We start from the raw sequence: 21,505 nt of genomic DNA, 5'->3' as shown, positions 1-21,505 counted from the left end.
CACAAAACATAAAACCTAAATTTACCAGAAATTCACGTTTCAAAAAATATGTATACTCACAACGCTAAGCGTTGAAGAACATGAGGGCTTTGTTCAGCGCCAGTGTGTAATTATCCGGCGGCGAACCTATGTTGGTTTTTGCAAAGGCGGTGGCCATTTCAGCCGCGGCGCAGTGGGCTTGCGGCAAGTTTTCGGAGAAGGAGATGTGGCATTTTAAGGGTGGTAGCGGCATCGACAGTTTAAAAAAAGAGAGAAAATTTATGATCCTGTATGCACGGCGATGGCAGCTGAAGCCACCGGAAAACAAATGTGGCGGCTCAAGGTCTGATTCCACGACGATGAAGAAGGCGAGGCAGGAGACGACTGCAAAAAAAGACGACTGCAAAAAAAGGAAGAAGGGAAAATGGCGGTTGATATTAAAACTTAAGGTAGAGAGGGTGCACGGGTCACGTGACAGGTACAATCCTGTTGTATGGTATAATAATTGTTTTACAGGAGATCACCTCTAACTTTTATATATGTAATCTATATATAATATAAAAGAGGAGTCTAACGTAAACTTTTTCCCACCAAAATTTCTCTCACTTTATTTTTCTTCTTATAGTTTTGATTCTCTTTTAAAATCATCAACTTTAATTTATAAAAAAATATTCAATATGGATGTTAAATTAAAGATAATGACGATATCTTTAATTTGATGTAAAAATTATAAAAAATAAATTTAAAACCAATAAATTATTATAGTTTAAAGTCACCAAATTATTTTTCTCTCTCCTCTCTCTTCTCTCCTCTATCATCTCCTCACTCATTTCTCATTTTTTAAAATGTCACAGCTCTTTGTTCATTCCTTTTTCCATTTTTTTTTTATTTTTTATGTTTTTACTATATAGTATTTTTTATATTTTACTATTTATATTTTTATTATATCAGTTTAATGCAATTACAATGATGAAACTTATTTGTTCATTTTAGAAATCTTTAGCTTAAAAATATTTTTTTAAAGGTCAACTTTATATTAATATAAATTTGTAGATAAATAACTAATATATAGTATATCTTAAAAATCGAATTTTTAAGCTTCAAAATTACTCATTGGAAAATCAGTAATTAGAGAACCAATATCAATTTTCTTTAAAAATAAAAAATAAAAGTAAATTGAAGAGTTTGATTTTTTTAGTAGCACATTTATTTAAATTTACTGAAATTGTATACATTTTATTTTGGAAAATGAACGACACATATCTCATGTTAAACCCTTTATTTTTTCACTTTCCAATTGAAAAAAAAAATGTATACGTTGATAGTAACTTTATTTTAAAATTTGAGCATAAACAAAATGACCTCATAAATATGATTTAAATATGTATTCGAAAACTATATTAAACTATAGTTATACTATATGTAAATAAATAGTTTTGTACATCTTAAAATATTATATGATCCATAATGATACTCATTATCATTTATACTTACTTTTGATATTTCATAATTTATAAATTTATACACATTATCAATTAAATCAATTAATTGCTATTTCAATAATTGAAAATTCGAATGTTTTCAGATTGATATTTTTATTGAGATTATATTGTGAATAATTTATTTTTTTATTGAGATCATTTATGTTTATATTTACTTATATATATATTCTTAAATATGGTAATCGAGAGAAGCTAGGTTGAGAAAGAACAACATGATAGAGAATGTAGAGAGAATTGGTAATGTCTCTGATATATTTCTTTAGATTACAATGCACCCTTTTATAGTGTAAGGGTGAATCAAATGTCAAACTACAATCTCTTAAAATCAAATACAATCTCTTAAAATCAAAAGCTAAAGATTTTATTGTTGAATTATTATTCATGATCTTTGAATAATAATCTTTGACTTATGCAGATGGTTATTTTCAACACTCCCCCTCAAGTTGAGTAATGGCATTTCCGATACTTAACTTGTCCAGAACTTCTCTGAAGACTTTTGTGTTTACAGCCTTAGTCAATATGTCAGCCAACTGTTCATCCGATCGTATGAAAGGAAGTTCAATGATCCCACTATCGAGCTTCTCTTTGATGAAATGCCGATCGATCTCCACGTGTTTGGTTCTGTCGTGTTGTACGGGATTTTCAGATATACTAATCGCAGCTTTATTGTCACAGAAGAGCCGACTTCCCCTTCTTGGAGGAAAGCCAATCTCTGTGAGCAATCTCCGAAGCCACAGGATTTCAGTTATCCCACTTTTTACTCCTCTGAATTCTGCCTCTGCACTTGATAGGGCCACTACTTTCTATTTTTTGCTTCTCCATGTGACCAAGTTTCCTCCAACGAAGGTAAAATATCCGGCGGTAGATTTCCTATCATTTGGGTTACTGGCCCAATCTGCGTCTGTAAACCCGTCAACTTCCAAATCTTCCTTTTTTTCAAGCAAAATCCCATAATCAGTGGTTCCTTTCAGATACCGGACAATTCTCAAAGCTGCCTCCATATGCTCCTTCTGGGGTTTGTGCATAAACTGACTTACTATTCCAACTGCATATGTGATGTCGGGCCGTGTATGGGAGAGATAGATGAGTTTCCCAACAAGGCGCTGGTATTTTCCTTGATCTGTTAAGTCAGCTCCCTCAACAATTGTTAATCCATGATTTATCACAATCGGTGTTTCTGCAGGTTTACACTCGAGTAGCCCAGTTTCTGCAAGTAAGTCAAGGACATACTTTCTTTGTCTCAGGAAGATTCCCTTTTTCGACCTTAAAATCTCAATTCCAAGGAAGTACTTCAGAGATCCAAGGTCTTTCATTTCAAATTCCAGGAACAAGTTTTTCTTCAGGTTTACTATCTCTTCAACATCGTCTCTTGTGATAATCATGTCATCAACATAAATGATTAAACATGTTACCTTTCCTTCTCTTCGTTTCACGAATAATGTATGATCAGAGTTACTCTGTTTATAGCCATTTTTTGCCATAGCTACACAGAATCTCCCGAACCATACTCTGGGCGATTGCTTCAATCCATAGAGTGTCTTCTTTAGCCTGCACACTTGACCTGCCTCGAACTCTTCGGAATAACCTGGAGGAACTTCCATATATATCTCTGCATTGTCATCCAATTCTCCATGTAGGAAGGCATTAGTTACATCCAACTGATGCAAAGGCCAATCCTTGCATGCTGCTACTGAGAGAAGTGTTCTTACTGTGTTCATCTTGGCCACTGGTGAGAATGTTTCTTCATAGTCTATCCCGTAGGTCTGAGTGTATCCTTTTGCAACCAACCTAGCTTTGTACCTCTCGATTGAACCATCTGCTCGCCTTTTGATTGAAAAAAACCCATCTGCATCCCACTGGCCTCTTTCTTTCTGGCAGCACACATCTTTCCCATGTCCCATTCTTAATTAGTGCATCCATTTCCTTCTTCATGGCATCCCTCCAATGTTTATGTCTCCTTGCCTCTTCTACTGTCTGGGGTACATCCTCCTCTTCATAAAGAGCTGCTTCAAAGGCTCGTGCCATCTCTGTGAGTTGTCCTTGGGCAAGGTTGGCAATCGAGTACCTAGTCTTCCGTCCCTGCCAGTCTGGAGAGTATCGCTTTGGTGGTTTTCCCCTTGTACTTCGGGGAGGCAATGTGTACTGATCTGTGGCACCTTCCAACTCAGTACGTTCATCATCTTCATCCGTATCCCTTCCAGTTTCTGTGTCAGTGTCTTCATCCCTCTGTTCCTCAATGTTAGTAACTTGAGAACTATTGAGATTACTTACCTCAGGATTTGAAGATGGGGTTGATAGTGGGATCGACTCGCTGGACATCTCGAACTGAACCTGTGTTGTAGATGTCTCGGCGGGTGTGCTAACCTTCTCTGTTGGACCAACGTCTGGCACAGAACTTGGCAATGACACTGAGCTAGTTTGAGACGGATGAGAAGGTAGGGAAGGAAGGGTTGTTTGGACAGTGGATGGCGTATGGAGCCAACTTAGGGAGTCGACAATCTCATTTTTCTCCCCCTGACTCCCATGTTGGTGGAAAAAATATTCTGTTTCAACGAAGTCACAGTTTAAGGTAGTGTATAGGTGATTAGCTACAGGATCATAACATCTATACCCCTTCTGATTTTTGCCATACCCCAGGAAAACACACTTAACAGCATTTGGTGAGAACTTTGTACGATTTTGTTTAGGGATATGAACATAAACGGTGCATCCAAAAATTCTGGGTTCCAGTGTGAGGGATGAGGGTATTTCAGAGTGAGTAGCTAGGAACTCAAGGGGTGGTTTAAAGTTTAGGATATGAGTTGGCAGTCGATTCAAGAGGTAAACAGAGGTAGCTACGGCTTCGGGCCAGTAAGATTTAGGGACTTGGGAGTCGATGATAAGGGCTCTAGTCATCTCTAAAATGATCCTATTTTTCCGTTCAGCTACCCTATTCTGTTCAGGTGTGTAAGGACATGTTGTTTGGTGGACAAGACCTTTTTCAGTGAAGAAGTTTTGCATCTTGGAATTTACATACTCCCCCCCCCCATTATCAGATCTAAGGATTTGAATATTTTTCTTGTATTGTGTTTGTACTAGATTATAGAAGTGGGTGAACTTTTCAAAAACTTCACTTTTGGATTTTAAGAAATATACCCACGTCATTCTAGAACAATCGTCAACAAATAACAAAAAATATCTAAAACCATTATCACTAGTAACCGGAGCTGGACCCCAAACATCAGAGTGAAGTAAAGAGAAAACTGACTTCACACGAGTATTATTAAGTTTAAAACTGTGACGATGGCTCTTAGCCAGAAAACATGTCTCACAGTTCAAAGGGTGTGAAGTAATAAGGTTTGGATAAATTAACCTTAAATATCCTATGGATGGGTGTCCTAACCGCCTATGCCAAAGCCAAGTCTGTTCCTCTGCCAGTCCTTGAGTTAGCATCGCAGCACCCTGTTGAGCCATCCTATCCACATAGTAGAGTCCTCGATATTCAGTGCCACGCCCAACTATCTTCCCCGTCCTCGTATCCTGTAAAGTGCAGAAGCCAGACTGCATTAGTAAGTTACAGTGTAATTCTCTCGTTACTTGGCTAACAAACACCAATTTGTGGGATAAAGACGGGATATATAAGCAGTTTGGAAGACATAATTCAGAGGATAATTTAATAGTTCCAGCTCCTTCTACATATGCTAAATTTCCACTAGCAGTTTTAACATATTTTTTCTGGGTAGGAAAAATTTCCATAAAATCCGAGGCATCAAAGGACATAGTATCTGTGTGATGTACTGCACAGCACAAAAGATGCGCAGAACTCCCAAACAAGAAAACAAGTAATCAAACAAGCAATTAATCCGTTGATCAAAGATGATGCCGGAGAATTGCACAGGAAGGGAACCTCAAGGGGTTTTGTTTATAAAACTATTCAACTCCCGTTAAACACATAGGAGTAGAATACTTATAGTTCTCTCATAATTAAAGATAATTGCAAATGACATAAAACAACTAAAGAAAGGAATTTGAAACGAAACTAAGCATGACTTAGCAAAGAAAATAACAAAAAAACTAAACATCATTGGTGTGATCAAGCTGCGCCTTGTCATCAAGAGAAAGTTGATCCACATCATCTCCCCCGGGGTGAGAAAGATTCGACCTCGAATCCACAGGAGTAGCAGGAGAGAAAGACTCATCAGCATATGGAATCAAGTGCTTGACATTGAAGACGTCGGAAGTACGAAGATGGCTCGGAAGGGCAAGACGATAAGCATTAGGATTAATCTGTTCCACCACCTCTACTGGACCGATTTTTCTGGCAGCCAACTTGTTATATTCATGAGGAGGAAAACGATCCTTCGTTAAAATAGCCCAAACCAAGTCGCCCACCTCAAACAACACCTCACGACGGCCCCGATCCGCTGCAGCCTTATAGGCGGCACTCGCTGCGACGAGATTGGCGTGGACCAATTGATGAATCCGCTGCGTGTCGGAGACAAAATCAGCAGCTACGCCATGGGAACGTACACCATCAGGAAGAGGAGTTAATGCCAATGGGCCGCGAGGAAGGAAGCCGTACACAACATGAAAGGGGCTATATCCAGTAGAACGGTTGACAGCCATGTTATGGGCAAACTCCGCTTGAGGCAACTTCAAATCCCAAGACTTAATATTTTCGCCAACCAATGCACGAAGAAGAGTCCCCAACGAACGGTTCACCACCTCAGTCTGACCATCCGTTTGAGGATGATATGCCGAGCTAAAATGGAGAGAAGTATTAACCATGCGCCACAAACTACGCCAAAAATGACTAACAAACCTGGAGTCACGATCTGAGACAATACTAGTGGGCAAACCGTGGAGACGATAGACGTCGCGAAAATATAATTGAGCCACAACGACAGCATCAGCAGCCTTCTTACAACTCAGAAAATGGACCATTTTGGAAAAGCGATCCACCACAACAAAGATGGAATCAAAGCCACGTTGAGTACGTGGAAGACCAAGGACAAAGTCCATAGAGATATTGGTCCAAGGCTGAGTTGGAATTGGAAGAGGCAAATAAAGACCGGCATTGGTGGCTTGACCCTTCGCAAGGTGACAAACGCGACAACGGGAAACCAGTCGATTCACATCGCGTCGTAGCGACGGCCAAAAATAAGACTGGGCAATCAACCGAAAGGTACGGTCTTGTCCCACGTGACCCATGTTATGAAGTTCCTCAAGAATCTTTTGGCGAAGACTGCCTGCAGGAATGCAAAGTTGTGAACCACGAAACAAGAATCCACCCTCGAGTAAATAATCAGAGCGGAGACTACTGGTGGATAACTCGGCGAGCACCTTGGAGAAGAATGGATCAGTAGCATAAGAGTTAGGCAGTAAATCGAATCCAAGAACGTGAACTCGCATCTCTGCTAACAAGGAATGACGCCGACTCAAGGCGTCTGCCACACGATGCGAGACACCTGATTTGTGTTTGATCACAAACGTGAACTGCTGCAAGAAAGAATGCCAAGCAGCATGGCGGGCAGAGATCTTATCTTGGCTGCCTAAATGTCTTAGAGCATCGTGATCTGTAAACAAAATGAACTCACGATGGAAGAGGTAATGTCTCCAATGTTTGATAGCCTGCACAATAGCAAAGAATTCGATATCATAGGTGCTAAAACGAACTTTTGCACCTCGTAGTTTCTCACTATAGAAGGCAACCGGATGACCAGCTTGACTAAGAACAGCTCCTATGCCAAGCTTAGAAGCGTCGCAATGCAGCTCAAAGGGCACAGTAAAATCCGGAAGTGCTAAAATAGGCGCAGAAGTAAGACGCCGTTTGATTTCCGCAAAAGCTTCAGCAGCTGCAGAGGTCCAAAGAAATTTAGTCCCCTGCATACAATCAGTCAAAGGCGCCATGATAGCACTAAAGTGAGGGATAAATCGTCGATAAAATGATGCTAAACCATGGAAACTCCGCACACCGGTGATTGAAGTAGGAACGGGCCAGGTAGAAATTGCCTCCACCTTAGTCGGATCAACAGCCAATCCCTCAGAAGAAACAACATAGCCCAAGAACTGGACACTCCGCACACCAAACAAACATTTAGGGAGGGTAGCAAATAACTTCTCACGCCGTAGAACTAAGAGGACTTCGCGCAGCTGCTGTAAATGTAAGTCGACAGAGGCACTATAAATTAAAATGTCATCGAAATAAACGACGACAAATTTTCCAATAAATGGGCGGAGTGTCTGATTCATAACTCGCATAAAAGTGCTCGGAGCATTAGACAACCCGAAGGGCATGACTAACCACTCATACAAACCTTCACGAGTCTTAAAAGCCGTCTTCCACTCATCTCCTGGACGAATCCGAATCTGATGATAACCGCTTTTAAGATCAAGTTTAGTAAAACAAGATGCGCCATGGAGCTGGTCTAACAGATCATCAATGCGCGGAATCGGAAATCGGTATCTAACAGTGATCTTGTTAATGGCCCGACTGTCAACACACATTCGCCAAGAGCCATCTTTTTTTGGAGTTAAAAGAGCAGGAACAGCCGAAGGACTGAGGCTCTCACGAACTTGACCTTTAGATAAAAGGGCTTCTACTTGGCGACGAAGTTCCTCACTCTCTGCAGGGCTCATACGATAATGAGGACGATTAGGAAGTTGGGCACCATGAATCAAGTCAATATGGTGTTGAATGTCACGCAAAGGTGGTAAACCATCTGGAAGCTCTGCTGGAAAAACATCCTGAAACTCAGACAACAATTCTTGCAAATGTGGAGACATAGCGTGGGGAGCAGAAAAGGGCTCAGCGAGTAAAAGATAAACAACACCGGACTCAACCATAGCACGGTGAAAGAGCTTATGGGACAAAAGAGAAACCACAGGAGTAGTAGGAGGTGTTGATATTGCAGACGGGCTCGGCATCAAAATAATCTTTTTGCCTCGAAACAGAAATGAATATGTATTATTGCGGCCATCATGGAAAGTAGAGCGATCATATTGCCAAGGGCGACCCAACAAAATATGGCAAGCATCCATAGGAACAATGTCGCACATAAGTTCATCAGAATAAGAAGAGCCAATAGACAACGGCACAAGAGTACGACGAGAAACCATAATATCTGATCCTTGACTCAACCAAGCAAGTTTATATGGACGTGGGTGAGCCTCAGTAACCAAGCCCAATTTAGACACGGCAGATTCAGAAATCACATTCTCACAACTTCCAGAGTCGATAATAAAGTGACATACCTTACCTGCAATAGTGCAAGTAGACTGGAAGACCGAGCAACGCAACCAATCATCCGAGGCAACACGTGGTGTAAGAAAAGAGCGACGAAGCATCAAGACTGGTCCAGTGTCACCCTCCACGTACTCAGTGACAGGTTCCACGTCATCCAGATCCTCTATAAATGTAGAGAGCGGTTCAGAATCGAAAGCAGCTAAGGCACGCGAGGGCGGTGCCGTACACTCTGCTTGGCGATGACCTGGCGCACCACAATTGAAACAACGACCACGGGAAGAAAAAGATGGTCCTTGTGGTCGACTTGGAGGAGTGGCAACAGCAGGGGGCGCCAGTGATGTGGGTGGTGTGGTGCGTGTTGGAATAGGAGAGGAGGGCACAGGTTGCCGGGGCGTCGTCATGGCCCGACGTGCAAGCTGTTTCTCCGCCTGAATGGCACGCTGATGGGCCTCGGAAACGGTAAATGGATCGAACATATTGAGAACGTCCTGCAGAGGAAGCCGCAAACCACCAATATACCGAGAAACAAGCTGAACGTCAGTCTCGGTGACTTCCGTTCTCGCGAGAAGTTGATAAAATTCAGTTGTATATTCATCTACTGACTGTTGGCCTTGACGCAAGTGTTGGAAACATTGGTAGAGTTCCCTTTCATAATTATATGGCAAGAATGCAGCTCTCATATGTTTTCGGAACTTCTCCCACGAAGAAATGGGAGACTTTCCATTACGTGCACGAACTCCCTTTAATTGCTGCCACCAAGCTTGCGCACGCCCGCGTAAACGAGTTGCGACGAGAGGAACTCGTTGAAGAGCAGGGACAACTTTGAAGTCCAAAATCTCTTCCACTGATGCAATCCAGTCCATGAAATCATCGGGAGTGAGATTACCATGAAATTCTGGGATATCAACGCGAAATCCAGTCTCCCAGCGGCGATCATCGGGACGAGTGCGAGTGTGGGAGGCGAACGGGTTACCTTCAGATTCACCATCAGAGTCAGAGGTCTCGACTTCCTGGTGTTGTTGCTGCATCGCGGCCAGTTGTTGAGTCAGTAATTCGATTTGTTGGCGAAGTTGAGCGACATCGGCACGAAGGAGAACATCGTCCATAGAAGCCTCAGTGTTTCGTTGACGCGGCGGCATGATATGGATCGTTCTGTCTCTGGATACCAGATGATGTACTGCACAGCACAAAAGATGCGCAGAACTCCCAAACAAGAAAACAAGTAATCAAACAAGCAATTAATCCGTTGATCAAAGATGATGCCGGAGAATTGCACAGGAAGGGAACCTCAAGGGGTTTTGTTTATAAAACTATTCAACTCCCGTTAAACACATAGGAGTAGAATACTTATAGTTCTCTCATAATTAAAGATAATTGCAAATGACATAAAACAACTAAAGAAAGGAATTTGAAACGAAACTAAGCATGACTTAGCAAAGAAAATAACAAAAAAACTAAACATCATTGGTGTGATCAAGCTGCGCCTTGTCATCAAGAGAAAGTTGATCCACATCACTGTGGCTCCACAATCAAAAATCCAATGGTAGTCTTTATATGGTGTTCCAGAATTAGAGGAGGATACTGCTAAGGTCTGAACAAAATAAGAGCTGTGAATGAGTGAGGGGTTTAAAAGGTATAACCCCTCATTACCTTCCCCTTCGTGAACCCTAGCCGCCAGGGCACCTCCTCTCTCCTCGTTAATGCGCGTCTGTGGCGGTGGTGGTCTGACGTTGCCTGCCGGAGTTCCGGCGTTGGCGGCTCGTGTATCACCGCCTGACCACGCCCCGCCAGTCGTTGCAGCAGACACGATTGACGTCGGTCTTGTGCCGCTGACCGCCACCGTCGCTTGTCCATTCGGGCTCCACGGTTGATTCCGATTTTTGGACGCAGCTCTTGATTTCTTCATTTCGTCCCACCATTCGGGAAATCCGATGAGTAAGAAACATCCCTCCTTGGTATGTTTTTTACCTCCACAGTGTGTGCAAACGAGTTTGCTCTTGTTGATTTCCCCTTTCCTGTTGTTCCAGGTTTGATTTCCTTGATGTGGTCGATTGGAGAGCGGTGGTGGTCGGCTGTGGTTGACCGCGGCGAGTCCGGACCCGATTCCTACGGTCGGCGATTCAGAGGATTTGAGGATTTGTTTGAGGAATTCTGCAAATTGTGCAGCAAATTCCATCGGGAAATTTGGTGGGGTGTGGCTAGTTTTTTCTGTGTCTGAAGTTTCTTGTTCTGACATGGTTTGATTTGATGTTGAGCAAATTTGTAGGGGAGAAAAAAATATACAGTGCTGAACAGTAACTTGAACAGTAACTGCCACGTCACAGTAATTTGAACAGTAACTTGAACAGTACCTGCCACGTCACCTTGAACAGTTACTTGAACAGTACTTGAACATTAACTTTACTATTCACCTTCTCTCCCAACCCTTCACCTGCTCCTCTCTCTCTCTAGATTGCAGAAATTTTTTTTCTGCTTTGGTTTGGTGTGTAGTAAATTTGTAGGGTTCTTTTTGGTGGTTAACCTGCTCTGATACCATCTTAAATATGGTAATCGAGAGAAGCTAAGTTGAGAAAGAACAACATGATAGAGAATGTAGAGAGAATTGGTAATGTCTCTGATATATTTCTTTAGATTACAATGCACCCTTTTATAGTGTAAGGGTGAATCAAATGTCAAACTACAATCTCTTAAAATCAAATACAATCTCTTAAAATCAAAAGCTAAAGATTTTATCGTTGAATTATTATTCATGATCTTTGAATAATAATCTTTGACTTATGCAGATGGTTATTTTCAACATATATATTATGTTTAACATTTTTATTTATTTATTTAAATTATCGTTCAATTTCGATGATGGTCGTGCATCGCACGAGCGGGCACTTACTAGTAGATATGTAATACACAAAACTGAATAAAAACGTGGAAAGGGTAATTCTATTCATAGCCTCCATTTTATCCTATATAACCACTTATTTGAAAAATAATTATAAATTTATTAATTTATCATATAATTTATAACACTTAAATTAAAAATGATTATTTTATAGCCAATTAAAATTCCATAGCCCCTCAAATACAATTTTTTTTTTCATAACCCCTCACTTCACCTTCGCCACCCACATTTTCTTTCTAATTGACTCTACTTCCAACACATTTCCCTTCACCGTCTTCCTTAATTTCATTAAGATTTACAAAAGATGGTGAATCTAAAGGATTAAAGTGGCCTATAATTCCACAAGCAATCTGATCCTCAACAAACAAATTCTCTTGTCAGGGAGAAGAAGTATCAAGTAGTGATGGCCATGAATTACCCCGCAAGTGGCCGGGGCTGAAGAACCTGTAATTTCTTCGCAGCCATGGTCTCCTCCCCTTCTGAGGCAAAGTCGATCGGCTTTGCCCTCGCCCAGAAATTTCTCATCAGCATGCCAATTAGAAAGGAAATGAGGGTGGCTATGACTATGAGATTTAATTTAACTGGCTATCAAAATTATCTTTAATTTTGGGATTATATATTATAGGAAAACTAGTAAATTCATATTTACTTTTTATTATTTTTTAAAATAAAGGGCTATATTTCTTCAAAAAAAAGGCCTATATAATGAGTAATACGGGGCTATGAATCCATGTGAAAATCAATCTGAACGAAAATGGATCTAAACATTAACAAGCAAACAGTACTATTAATTGGGGGCCGATTCTAAACATAGCCCTTTTTCACTCACTATAGCCACTTAATAAAAAAATATATACTGTAATTTACTATTTTATCCTTATGCCTACAATTTAAAATTCTATTAAAATAATATTTTTTTACACCGTAACCCCAAAAACATGACAAAAGAATAAATGTTAGAATTCAACAAATCAAATCAGCAATGGGTCATCGCCTTGATCACCATGTTCACGAGTAGCCCTCCATGGTAGAGAATGTTATTTGATGACTACATAGATGAAGGACTTGGGTGCAAATATGAGAAGTGCAAGGAGTTAGCTGGAAAGAAAGCAAGGAAGAAGAAATTCTGTTATAACAGAATTCAGTTCAACCGAGCCTACTTCAGCTTTACTTCCTGTTCACGTTTCTAGTTAGTTTTCTCTCAATTCTTGTATATATATTCTCTGAAGATAAGAGAATAGGTTTAAGAGTTTTCTCAGCTGAATAGAGGTTAAGAAGTGTATGTGCAGTAGCTTTGAAGTTAGCTTGTTAGGCTGCAGTTTTTTCTTAATCTTGTTGCTGAGTGTGGAGTCTGTAATCTCTTCTTCTTGTTCATAGTGAAACTTCTTGGTTGTGTGTCCGTGGATGTAGATCTATTCAGATCGAACCACGTAATTCCTGAGTCTCTTTTACATTTCTGTTTTTACATAGTTTTACAAATCGAGTGAGTTTGTTCTTGAGAGTTGAGAGAGGTGATTCAACTATTCCGTTGCTGCGATTTGTTTCGTGTGTTTTGGAAGCTGTTCCGCAACAAGTGGCGCCGTCTGTGGGAACCGTTCTTCACGGCGAAGAGGATCGGCGATTTCACAATCTCAAAATCCAGATCAAGAAGCTCGCAGCAGACTTGTCTTTAGTCTGTGATTTTTACCATCAATGGCGATGGCAAAATTTGAAACATAAAAGTTTACTGGGAAAAATGATTTTGCTTTATGGCGACTCAAGATGAAGGCCATTCTGACTTAGCAGGGGTTGTTTGGGGCCTTAAAGCCAAGTAAAACTCCCAAGAAGGAAGGTGAAGAGAGTGAACAATACCAAGAAATGCTGCAGAAAGCCCACAGTGCAATTATACTTTGTCTTGGAGACAAGGTATTGAGAGAAGTTGTAAGGGAAGATACTGCACAAGGAGTTTGGGAAAGATTGGAGAGTTTGTACATGACAAAATCTCTTGCAAATCGACTGTACATGAAAAGGAGACTCTACTCATATAAGATCACAGAGGATAAAGGGATTCTTGACCAGCTAGATGAGTTTAATAAAACTCTTGATGATTTAGCTGATATAGATGTGAAGCTGGAAGATGAAGACAAGGCAATCTTACTGCTGAATGCTTTGCCTAAGTCCTATGATAATCTGAAAGATGCCATGCTATATGGCAGAGAAACTTCAATCACACTGGATGAAGTGATCAATGCTTTGAAGTCTAAAGAACTTCAAAGAGCTGCTGATTCAAAGTCAGAAGCACCAAATGAAAGCTTGAATGTCAAAGGCAAACCTCAGAAAGGAAAAACCAAGAAACCATGGAAAGAGAAAGCAAAGTCAGGGCCTCAATCAAAGTCCAAAGATGAAGATGGAATGGAGACTAGAAAGTGTCACTATTGTCAAAAACCAGGCCACATCAGAAAAGATTGCTTCAGTTGGAAGAAGAAGCAAGCTCAGAAATCATCCACTCCAGACACTGCTGATGTTGCTGAGCAATATCAAGAAGCAGAAGCCTTGAATATAATTTCAAGCTCAAATGAAACTGAGTGGATACTAGATTCTGGCTGTTCTTTTCATATGTGTCCAACTAAATCTTGGTTTGTTGATCTGCAGGAAAAAGGGCTTGGCTCAGTAATTCTTGGCAATGATGAAGTCTTCCCTGTGAAGGGGATATGATCAGTCAAGCTGAAACTCCATGATGGTTCACTAAGGCTACTAACTGAGGTCAGGTACATTCCTAGTTTAAAGAGAAACTTAATATCTTTAGGCTCTCTGCAATCAAAAGGTTATGAGTTTAAATCTGAAAACCTCAGTTTGCATGTTGTTAAAAATGATAAAATCATTATGAAAGGTGTAAGGAAGAATAACCTATATCATCTGTTGGGATCCACTTTAATAGGAGAAACTGAGCATGTTTCAACTACTGAATCTTTGTTATGGCACTCAAGGTTAGGTCATGTTAGTGAGAAAGGCTTATTAGAGCTTAAGAAGCAGGGGTTTATTGATGCTAAACATGAAGTTAGTATTAATAACTGTGAATCATGCATTTTAAGCAAAAGTAAGAAGTTAGTGTATCCTGTTGGTAAACATCTTTCCACTGCTCCATTACAATATATCCACTGTGATTTGTGGGGTCCTTCAAAGACTACCACTATAGGTGGAGGAAGTTATTTCATCTCCCTCATAGATGACTATTCCAGAAAGGTATGGGTATACATTCTTAAACATAAATCTGATGCATTTGATAAGTTTGTTCAATGGTGCAGTGAAGTAGAAAATGAAAAAGATTGCAGGATTAAACATTTAAGAACTGACAATGGCCTTGAGTTCATATCTGAAAAGTTCAGTGAATTTTGTAAAGCTAAAGGAATCAAAAGGCATCTTACTGTACCAGGGAATCCACAGCAAAATGGAGTAGTAGAAAGGATGAATAGGACCTTACTTGAGAGAGTAAGGTGTATGCTGAGTAGCTCTGGACTGCCTGCAAGGTTTTGGGGAGAAGCAGTTACTACAGCAGCTTATTTAGTTAATAGGTGTCCTTCTACTGCTATTAATTTGAAAACTGCAGAAGAAATGTGGAATGGCAGGTCAGGAGGTTATTCTCATTTAAGAGCATTCGGTTGTCTTGCTTATGCCCACACAAGACAAGACAAGCTAGAACCTAGAGCTCTGAAATGCATTATGATTGGATATCCCACTGGTGTGAAAGGTTACAAATTATGGTGTATAGAGTCAGGAAAAGGAAAGGCTCTTGTGAGTAGAGATGTCATCTTTAAGGAAGATGTCATGCCATATAAGAAAGAGTTATCAAGTACTGAACTTGAGGTGAAGTCCACTACCAAATCTGCTGACTCTGATACTCAAAAAGGAGTTACTGGTGATGCTGGTATAAATGAGGAAGAATCAGAATATCAAGACACTTCTGTGGATAGTTTGAGTGACTATCACTTGGCAAGAGATAGGGTCAGAAGAGAGATCAGGCCACCAGCTAGATTTGCTCATGCTGAACAAGTCTCTTATGCTCTTAACATTGCTGAAAAGATTGCTTACCAGGAGCCAAAGAACTACAAGGAAGCAGTCAGCTGTAAGGATAGTAAACAATGGATTAAGGCAATGGAGGAAGAGATTGAGTCTTTAATGAAGAATAAGACCTGGAAATTAGTACCAAGAGTGAAAACACAGAAGTGTGTCAGCTGTAAATGGATTTACAAAAGGAAGGTGGAGGTAGTTGGAAACACTGAAACTGTAAGGTATAAAGCTAGACTTGTAGCTAGGGGATTTACACAACAAGAAGGTATAGACTTTACTGAAATTTACTCTCCTGTTGTAAGACATACTTCTATTAGGATTTTGCTGTCTTTAGTTAATCAGTTAGGATTAGAACTGCATCAGTTAGATGTTAAAACAGCATTCCTGAATGGAGAACTAGATGAAACAATATACATGAATCAGCCTGAGGGCTTTATTGTTAAAGGTTTAGAATCTCAGGTGTGTCTGTTAAAGAAGTCTCTTTATGGTTTGAAACAGAGCCCTAGGCAGTGGAATAAAAGGTTTGATGATTTCATGTTGAGCATTGGTTTCTGCAGATCTCTTTATGATAGATGTGTGTATCTGAAAAAGGGCAAAGATGGAGGCCTAGTGTGTTTATTGTTATATGTTGATGATATGTTAGTTGCTAGCAAGTCATTAACAGAGATTGTTGAAGTTAAGCAAGCCTTAAGTGCAGAATTTGATATGAAGGATCTTGGTGAGGCTAGAAGAATCTTGGGAATGGATATCAAGAGAAACAAAGAAAAGGGTGAGCTAATGCTACTTCAATCTGACTATATTCACAAGGTACTCAGGAAGTTCAATATGAATGAGGCTAAGACAGTAAGTGTCCCCTTAGCTCAATATATTAAACTTTCTGAACAGCAGAAACCTAGTACTAAGGAAGAAGAACAGGAGATGAGTAAAGTTCCTTATGCCAATGTTGTGGGGAGTATTATGTACTCTATGATCTGTACAAGGCCAGATTTAGCTCATTCTATTAGTGTCACTAGTAGGTTTATGGCAAATCCGGGTAAAGATCACTGGGAAGCTTTGAAAGTTATACTCAGATACTTAAAATCAACTTCTGATGTTGGGATTGTGTTCAAGCAAGTTTCTGCTATAGGTGGTGAGGTGTTGGCTGGATTTGTAGACTCTGATTATGCTACCAGTATTGATACAAGAAAATCACAAACTGGTTATGTGTTTACAATGTTTGGTTCAGCCATTAGCTGGAAGTCAATGCTCCAATCTGTTGTAGCACTCTCAACTACAGAAGCAGAATATATAGCTTTAACTGAGGCAATAAAAGAAAGTGTTTGGCTCAAAGGGATGATTCAAGAGTTTGGTTTTCAGCAGGAATCAGTCTCTATACTTTGTGACAGTCAAAGTGCCATTCATCTTGCAAAACACCAAGCATTTCATGAACGCACTAAGCACATAGATGTGAGGTTACATTTTGTGAGGGATATCATTGAAAAGGGTACTGTAAAGGTTGTTAAAGTGGAGACTGAGAACAATGCTGCTGATATGTTAACTAAATCATTACCAGCAGTCAAGTTCAATTATTGTCTTAAGTTGATAAATGTTTGCTCTTTTAAGGAGAGCTTGTCTGTGTGATTTGATTCTTTTATGTTTTGCGATGCACAGCTGCAGGTGGAGCTTCTACTATGAAGTCAAGGTGGAGAATGTTATTTGATGACTACATAGATGAAGGACTTGGGTGCAAATATGAGAAGTGCAAGGAGTTAGCTGGAAAGAAAGCAAGGAAGAAGAAATTCTGTTATAACAGAATTCAGTTCAACCGAGCCTACTTCAGCTTTACTTCCTGTTCACGTTTCTAGTTAGTTTTCTCTCAATTCTTGTATATATATTCTCTGAAGATAAGATAATAGGTTTAAGAGTTTTCTCAGCTGAATAGAGGTTAAGAAGTGTATGTGCAGTAGCTTTGAAGTTAGCTTGTTAGGCTGCAGTTTTTTCTTAATCTTGTTGCTGAGTGTGGAGTATGTAATCTCTTCTTCTTGTTCATAGTGAAACTTCTTGGTTGTGTGTCCGTGGATGTAGATCTATTCAGATCGAACCACGTAATTCCTGAGTCTCTTTTACATTTCTGTTTTTACATAGTTTTACAAATCGAGTGAGTTTGTTCTTGAGAGTTGAGAGAGGTGATTCAACTATTCCGTTGCTGCGATTTGTTTCGTGTGTTTTGGAAGCTGTTCCGCAACAGAGAACCTGATTATGTTGAATCTCTATCATCGATGGCGATCGACGTTGTCCGTCACTTAGTGGCAGCGGAGGCTGGGATCGATTCTTAAGTATCACTACAATAATTCAGCTCATAGACAACATAATATAGACAACAAGCTTCTAAACTGTTGTCTATGATAATTATAGACAACGGTTTTGGAAAACTCGTTGTCTATTTAGGGCGGTCATAGACAACGAGTCTGAAACCCGTTGTCTATTATAACTATAGACAACGGTTTTGGAAAAAACGTTGTCTATTTAGGGCGGTCATAGACAACGTTTCTGAAACTCGTTGTCTATTATAACTATAGACAACGGTTTTGAAAAACCGTTGTCTATTTAGGGCGGTCATAGACAACGGGTTTGAAACTCGTTGTCTATTATAACTATAGACAACGGTTTTACAAAACCGTTGTCTATTTAGGGCGGTCATAGACAACGGTTTTGGAAAATCGTTGTCTATAAAAGAGGAATTTTTTACTACATTTTTCTCTCTTCTTTCACTAATTTTTTTTTTACTATTTTTTTCTTTAATTTTTTTTAAGAACATCATCAAATTTAAGTCATAAAAAAAATACTTAATACTACATCTTAAATTTAAGTTAATGAAAAAATATTTAATATGGTATAAAAATCATAAAAAATAAATAAATTATGAAAAAACAAAATTAAAAATATTTTATTTTTTTCTCTTCATTAACATTTTATACCCATATTAAACATTTAAACCCAACACAAATCCTACTCCACCCTATTCCCCTTATCTCTCCTGCGCCGCGCCCCCTCCCATCTCACTATCTCTCTCTCAGATTTCATCCCTCTCTCTCAGCCCTAGGTCCCGCCGCCGCCAACCACGCCGCCTCCCCCTTTCATCCCTCTCTCTCAGCCCTTATCTCTCCTGCGCCGCGCCCCCTCCCAACACAAATTCATCCCTCTCTGACTTAGATCGGCGACGGTGAGAGCCTCCGCCGTCTGAGCCCTAGCCCCAATCACGGCTCCCACAGAACGAGCGACGCGTTCGGCACGAACGACAGCGGGCGGCTATATTTGAGTTTGCTGGCGGTCGATTTCAGTGAGCGGCGATTATTGGTTAGGGTGTTGATGTTGTAGAAGAGGAGGGTGACGTTGATTTGGAAGCTGGCGGTGTAGACGTCGTCGACGATGTTCTCGAGCATGACGGAGAGGGTGAGGTTGGAGCGGCGGAAGAGGGCGGAGTAGCGGGTGACGTCCTTGTTGAAGCTCCAGGAGATGCCCTGAGGGGTGGCCTCGGGGGTGCTGGTGCGGAGGAGCTCGACGCCGGCGAGCCAGACGGCGGCGATGCGGTTGTACTGGGTGCCATTGGAGGAGCCGGAGAAATGGAGGACGGCGTTGGACCAGGTGCAGTTGAGGGGGGCGGAGTAGTTGGCGGTGGTGGGGGGCAGGTTGAAGGTGTTGCCGAAGCTGTGGTTGAGGAGGGGGAGGCTGCACGCGGGGGTTAAGGAGTCGAAGGGGAGGGGGCGGCTCACTTCGATTAGTTTTTGGGGTTGGGCGGAGTGGCGGCTCGTGGGGAAGGGGAGGTGCTGCCGGAGAGTGGGAGAATTAGGAGGACTGAGAAGAGGAGGAGAGATGGATGCATTTTCATTATCATTTTTTGTGTTGTTCAGGATTTCAAGATGAGAGGGTTTAGAGGAATTTTTGGCAGACGGTGGTGGAGGAATTTTTGGTGGTTTGGAGGCGGAGTGAGGAAGGTTTGGAGTTGGTGGATGGGAGAGGGGCGCCGGAGGAAAGGGCGAAGGAAGGCGGAGGCAGCGCGCAGCGGAGGGTGAGAGCGTGGGTAGTGTTCATAGCTTGTCCATTTGATGTTTAGAAAGAAACGACGCACCCTTTTGATTCAAATGTTGAATGAAATTTGTGATGTTGGATGAAATTTGTGATGTTGTAATATTTGATTAATAATGTTTGAATGAATGTATGGATTTTTAGTATTAATATATGTATTTTTAGTTTTCTATTATGAGTTTTTAGTATTGGTAAATATATATTTAAAAAATCAGAAAATATAAATAAATTACAAAAAAAGTTATTTTAAAAATCATTGTCTATATTAGAATAGACAACGGTTTTCCGAACGTTGTCTATCAGAGAATAGACAACAAGTTTCCGACCGTTGTCTATTAGAGAATAGACAACGGTCGGAAATCCGTTGTCTATGACCGCCCTCTAATAGACAATACTCTCATTTACAACAGTTGATTTTCTAATAGACAATGGGTTTTGTCCGTTGTCTATTGGCGTTTTTCTTGTATTGTATGAAAAGATGAAACCCCTTCATCACAAATCATATAAATCGAAAATTTGGAGAATGGGAATCTATCGACAAATTCACCACAAATCGTGCATGATGGATTTTGATGTGTTGTATAAGCTCCAACTCATACTGATATTGAGTAACAAGAATGATTGGAATCAATCCTCCAAATTATTAGCAAAGCAAGCAAATCAAATCCTTGATTTTACCAGTTTTGCAGACGGCAGTCACGGCACCATTGCGCTTTCTATTTATGAGCGGTTAATGTCTCTTCAATTAATCCAACCTATGTTGTTGAAATCAGACGTGTTTTATTTATTTAGATTTTGAAGAGTTATAATGATAAAATGATTTTTTTATTAGAATTTAAATTAGGGACTATAAGGGTAAGATAGTATATTTACTAATATTTGTATTATTATTTTAAATGAGGGGTTATAATGAATAAAAATGGGCTTTGTATAAAATTACCCTTAATTGGAATGTTTGAAAATTCGTCAAGGCCCAAATAAGCATGGATTAAATTCTGTGTTTTTAGGCCCATAATCCTTTTGCAGACCCAGGACCGCCAGCGAATGGGTCGGGGCATGGTCTCGGACTTATCTAAAATTTTGCATTTTTGAATTATTTTGAATTTTGCATGCACGCATATTTAGTCTTAACCATTTTTATTTTACATCTTGACTTGACACACACAACACATTTTTGAGTTCTATGACTCTGATGTTTCGAACTAGTGATAAAAGACGATATGTATAATTTTTTTTTTTTCTCTCAAGTATGATTAATAATCATTCTTTTTTTTTTGGTGGTGACTAGCTTGAAGTCTTGAAACACTAATCTACTAATCAGAGAAAAAGAGTCTTACAAATTGAACTACACTTATAACTTCATTAATTGATCGAGTACAAAAATACCATCATTTAAAAACTCAACCAATATGTCACCTGCAGGTTTTTATGAAAAACTCAATTTTGCAACTAACCATATAAAACGAGATTATTTACTCTAGTATCGAACAACTTTATAATTGCCAGCACCTTTTTTCTTTATTCCCTCTTAAAAATGAAAAAAAAAGAGAGGAGAATTTGTTATCCAATTTATCTTTATGAAATCTTTTACTATGTTATTCGAATGTAAAATATAATGAGAGTAATAATTAATTAAACTTTAAAACATAGGTTTATAAGAAATCTCCGTGGCTAAAAAATAATTCGAATCTTGACGCCTTCATTCTCCATACTATAATACTAATTGATGATGCGGGTAAATTAAGCATCTCTAACAGTACATATTCGTCCATTATCAGCACATTATTATAC

At 39.9% G+C, this 21,505-nt stretch overlaps 1 protein-coding gene across 1 annotated transcript; it reads left to right on the top strand.

Moving 5' to 3' along the window:
* Nucleotides 1-1,809: 1,809 nt before the first annotated feature.
* On the top strand, nt 1,810-2,796 carry LOC130986370 (uncharacterized). Its single transcript, XM_057909767.1, has 2 exons — nt 1,810-2,327; nt 2,453-2,796. Exons 1-2 carry the CDS (start codon nt 1,932-1,934, stop codon nt 2,606-2,608), a joined length of 552 nt encoding a protein of 183 aa, XP_057765750.1. The 5' UTR covers nt 1,810-1,931; the 3' UTR covers nt 2,609-2,796.
* The last annotated feature ends 18,709 nt before the right edge of the window (nt 2,797-21,505 follow it).

This window comes from Salvia miltiorrhiza, chromosome 5, assembly GCF_028751815.1.
Source record: "Salvia miltiorrhiza cultivar Shanhuang (shh) chromosome 5, IMPLAD_Smil_shh, whole genome shotgun sequence".
In the NCBI taxonomy this organism is placed as follows: Eukaryota; Viridiplantae; Streptophyta; class Magnoliopsida; order Lamiales; family Lamiaceae; genus Salvia; species Salvia miltiorrhiza.
This window is presented reverse-complemented; position numbering and strand designations above follow the sequence as displayed.